Source organism: Microtus ochrogaster, chromosome 7, assembly GCF_000317375.1.
Source record: "Microtus ochrogaster isolate Prairie Vole_2 chromosome 7, MicOch1.0, whole genome shotgun sequence".
Taxonomy (NCBI): Eukaryota; Metazoa; Chordata; class Mammalia; order Rodentia; family Cricetidae; genus Microtus; species Microtus ochrogaster.
This window is the reverse complement of record NC_022014.1, coordinates 29,166,782-29,170,633: the sequence shown is the minus strand read 5'-3', so window position 1 is coordinate 29,170,633 and position 3,852 is coordinate 29,166,782. Positions and strand designations below refer to the sequence as shown.

The window sequence follows — 3,852 nt, the reverse complement described above, 5'->3', positions numbered from 1 at the left end:
TGTGTGTGTGATGTGTGTGTGTGTGTGTGGTGTGTGTGTGTGTGGTGTGGTGTGTGTGTGGTGTGTATGTATGTGATGTGTGTGTGGTGTGGTGTGTGTGTGTGATGTGTGTGTGATGTGTTGTGGTGTGTGTGTGTGGTGTGGTGTGTGTGTGGTGTGTATGTATGTGATGTGTGTGGTGTGTGTGTGTGTGTGTGATGTGTGTGTGGTGTGTGGGGGTGTGGTGTATGTGTGGTGTGTGTGTGTGTGTTTCCATGGCTAGCCCCCCCCTCTATTCCAGTTTCACTTTCTAGTAAAAGAACCACAGCCTCATGCACGCTAGGTTTGCACTCTATGCCTCAACGATACTCCACGTGTCATCCCTTTCTTCTCTCCCCGAGGCTCCCTTCCCCTCAGAATGTGTCCACTCTCCCTATAGCTACTTAAACAGAATTCTTTTACTTGGTAAAGCCCCAAGGGAGAGATGGCTCTGAGGGTGGGACCAGAGTCTCTGGAGGGAGGCAAGTCTCCAAAGGGACACAGAAAGGACCTCCATCTTTGGTCCTTGGCTCAAGACCACTTTGAAGTTATCCAGCTTCAGCTGAAGAGGGAGTTCCAAGTCCAGGGGTAAAGCTAGTTTTGGTTCTACTCCAGAAGATAGCACCACCTTCTGCAGTGGGCGGGGCAAAGAAGGCATTAAGAGAGGAAAGACCGAGCCACGTCTACACCTTGCAGCTCCTCTCGCTCCCTTAATTCAGCCTCTGAGCTATACTTTCGTGCAATGTCCTGGTTTGACCTTCTGTAAAACCATCCCCAGCCCCAAATGAGCACGCAGTCTAGGTAAAAGCTGTCTGCCTTTTGTGATGTCTCTGGCTTTCCACCCTGATCTTAATGCCCACTTAAGCCTTTCTACTACTAAACCACCCCCTTGCCTCATTTTCCCCAGAATCCGCTAAATACAGCCAGCATCCCACCCTCTTCCTTTACTTGATCTTGGAAGTGAAGGGTAAGCCAAAAAGAATTTCTTCCTGTCCCAAGAGCAAGGAGGCATCCGGAACCATCCACCATCTTAAATCCCAGCTCCAGAGAAAAGCTCCAGGGGTCCGTGTGAGGCTGGGGAATGTCTAGGGGGAAAAATTATTCTCCTGAGGCTGTAAGACTTGGGTTTTATGTTAAAGAGAAACAGAGGAAGGCAGAACTGGACATGGAGAGGAAAGAGATTTTAAAAAGTCTACCTTGGAGACTGAATTCTGCATGGGTCCCTGGCGGGAAGAACAGTCCAGGCTGCAAGTCCACATCACAGTTTCTGAGGTTAGTAGTGGCAGAGGGTGAGAGCTGGGTCTCGTGGCCCAGCCAGCTATCTCGACGTATACATCTGTCTAGTGCAGGAACCAGCTGAAGTGGGTTGGGAGTGGAGTGGTGGAAAACGTTGGGATGGTGGGATCAGGGCATCTGAATCCTAACCCCTAGCATTTCCTCTTAGAAAGGCAAGTGTTTATTTTTCTCTCTGTGGCTCTTTTGTTTGTTTGTTTTTGAGACAGGGTTTCTCTGTGTAGCAGTCCTAGCTGTCCTGGAACTAGCTCTTGTAGACCAGGCTGGCTTCGAACTCACAGAGATCTGTCTGCCTCTGCCTCCATCACCCAGATTTCCATGAAGCCACATAGCTCTTACTCCACCCCACTCTCCCTAAAACCTGAACTTAGGTTTCCATAGCTTGGCCCTAGGATGTAGTTACCGGGAACCAAAGACTGGAGGCAGGGAGGAGGAGTCCCCCTAGGGCAATCCTCATGCTGGGCTGGGCCCTGTCAGCCAGAGATCCAGAGATTTGTCTCAGGCACAGCACCTCCTTCCCGTCCACCGACAGCAGCAGTGAATCCCCACTCATCTTCAGCTCCACCTACTGGACGGGACCAGAAGCAGAAAGAAGCAAAAGCAGAGGGCCCTGAGTCTGTCAGCTCCATTTTCCTCAGAGGCAGCCTAGCACAGTTGAAAGAGGATGCACTAGAAGACGCGTCCTTGGTCCCTCAGACTGTGTCACTACAGACTGACTCCGCCTAGGAATTCCCATCTGATGAAACAGGGATAAGAACAGCTACTTCACAGGGACTGTGCATCACTAAGAAGAGAGGACCATCATGAAGGTATGCTCCTGCTCTCCTTCCTCATCAAATAAAGGTGACATCCCCCAGCAGAGTTCTCTTACCTGGTGCCATCTCCCATCACTGAGCCGGGGACCAAAGCCTACTGTAAGCCGAGCCCAGAGATTGTGCAGCTGAATTTCAGGCTGGCCATCCCGAAGTCCCAGCATGAACCAATCATGGATCCCAGGTTTGAAACTCAAAGGAGGAATAGGGTCTGGAAGGACACAGAAGGAAAGACTGTGTATGTGACATGTGGGGTTTCAGGGTTGAGGGGAGTGGAACTCTGGGAGATAACATGAGGGGGGGGAGGGAAGGTCAGAGGGCTAGGTCAAGAGGTCAAGCGACCGGGCTGGAGAGATGACTCAGCGGTTAAAAACACTGGCTGCTCTTCCAGAGTTACAACTGTCTGTAACTCCAGTTGCAGGGGATCCAACTCCCTCACACAGACATACACACAGACCAAACATTAGTGCACATAAAAATAAAAAGAAGTTTAAGACAAAAAGAGGCAGAGTAACTCCCGTACCTGCTGATTTTGGCGACATCAGTGGTTATCACAGTGACAGGCTCTTGTCCTGGGCCATTGCTGAGGTACCTACGAGCTGAGTCAAGACGGTTCAGAGTTTCAGAGGCAGACAAGTGCAGCTACCGGGTCAGAAGAGGAGAGGACGGGAAAAGGCAGAGCTAAAACGTAGCTCATTTAAACACACAGGGGAACCCCATCCCATTCTGCACCTGGTTAGGGACAGTGGGTCTCAGAGGCTGTCCCTGGTGGGTGTGAGGTGGTGGCAGCAGCAGCAGCAATAGCAGAAGCAGCCATCGATGCAAGCAGGAGTCTCTGTTCTCCATTGATAGCCACTGTCCACTCTGCAGCTCAGACAGAGGAGAACAAGGTAGCCTTGCATGTGGGTGGAGGAGGGATAAAGGTTGCTCCGGAGGAAGAAGGAGGAGCAGGAGACAGGGACACTGGCTGTGAGGGGGCCCCTCTGAAGGCAAATGAGGTGAGGGACAGAGTCCCTCCACTGCTGTGCCCTGCAGCGCTCTTCTCCCCCCCCCCCATGGTCCAGTATGGCTCCTCCAAAGCCTCCTCCCACAAGGGGAGGCTGCCTAGGCCAACTTAAGATCTGGAAACAGTTCTCCCTGCTTAACTGGCTTTGTCTCCCAGGGATAAGGCTGAGGTGTGGAATCCAGATATCTTGCTGGCTGGCCTTGGGAGACACTCGCCACCTTTGTGCTCCCTGGCTTTGTCCAGGAGGAACATAAGCCTTCTGTTATGGAACTTCTGTATGGAGGGAGCCCAGGATCTGAGAGAAATGCCTCCCTTAGTTTTCCCAGAGCCACCACGCCGCTCTCACAGGAAAGCATTGTCTCTCTGTGTGCTTTAATGGATACTAAGAAGAAATCTGCCTCTAAACCAAGCACCGGGGTGATAGAAACGGCCAAATCATGACCTCAGAGCTAGTCTGGACTACGCAGAGAGACTACTCTAAAAAGTGGTGGGGGTATAGATGGCTCTGTGGGTGAGAGCTGCTGCCAAGCCTGATGACTTGAGTCTATGCCACAGGATCCACAAACGGAAGGAGAGAACTAATTCCTGAAAGTTATCCTCCGGCCTACACACACACACACACGCATGCACATTTGTGCACAGGTCAGCCTGGTTAACAAAGTAAGTTCTAGGACAACCAGAACAACATAGTGAGACTTTGTCTTTTTTTTTTTTTTTTTTTTT

At 51.1% G+C, this 3,852-nt stretch overlaps 1 protein-coding gene across 1 annotated transcript in view; it reads right to left on the bottom strand.

Moving 5' to 3' along the window:
* Window positions 1-2,969, bottom strand: part of Shbg (sex hormone binding globulin) — a 4,160-nt gene extending 1,191 nt beyond the window's left edge. The window contains 8 exon segments of the mRNA XM_005350278.1: window positions 429-649; window positions 967-1,103; window positions 1,215-1,374; window positions 1,715-1,876; window positions 2,183-2,297; window positions 2,299-2,334; window positions 2,647-2,765; window positions 2,856-2,969. Coding sequence (XP_005350335.1) covers window positions 429-649; window positions 967-1,103; window positions 1,215-1,374; window positions 1,715-1,876; window positions 2,183-2,297; window positions 2,299-2,334; window positions 2,647-2,765; window positions 2,856-2,969 — 1,064 coding nt within the window.
* Between the last annotated feature and the right edge of the window lie 883 nt (window positions 2,970-3,852).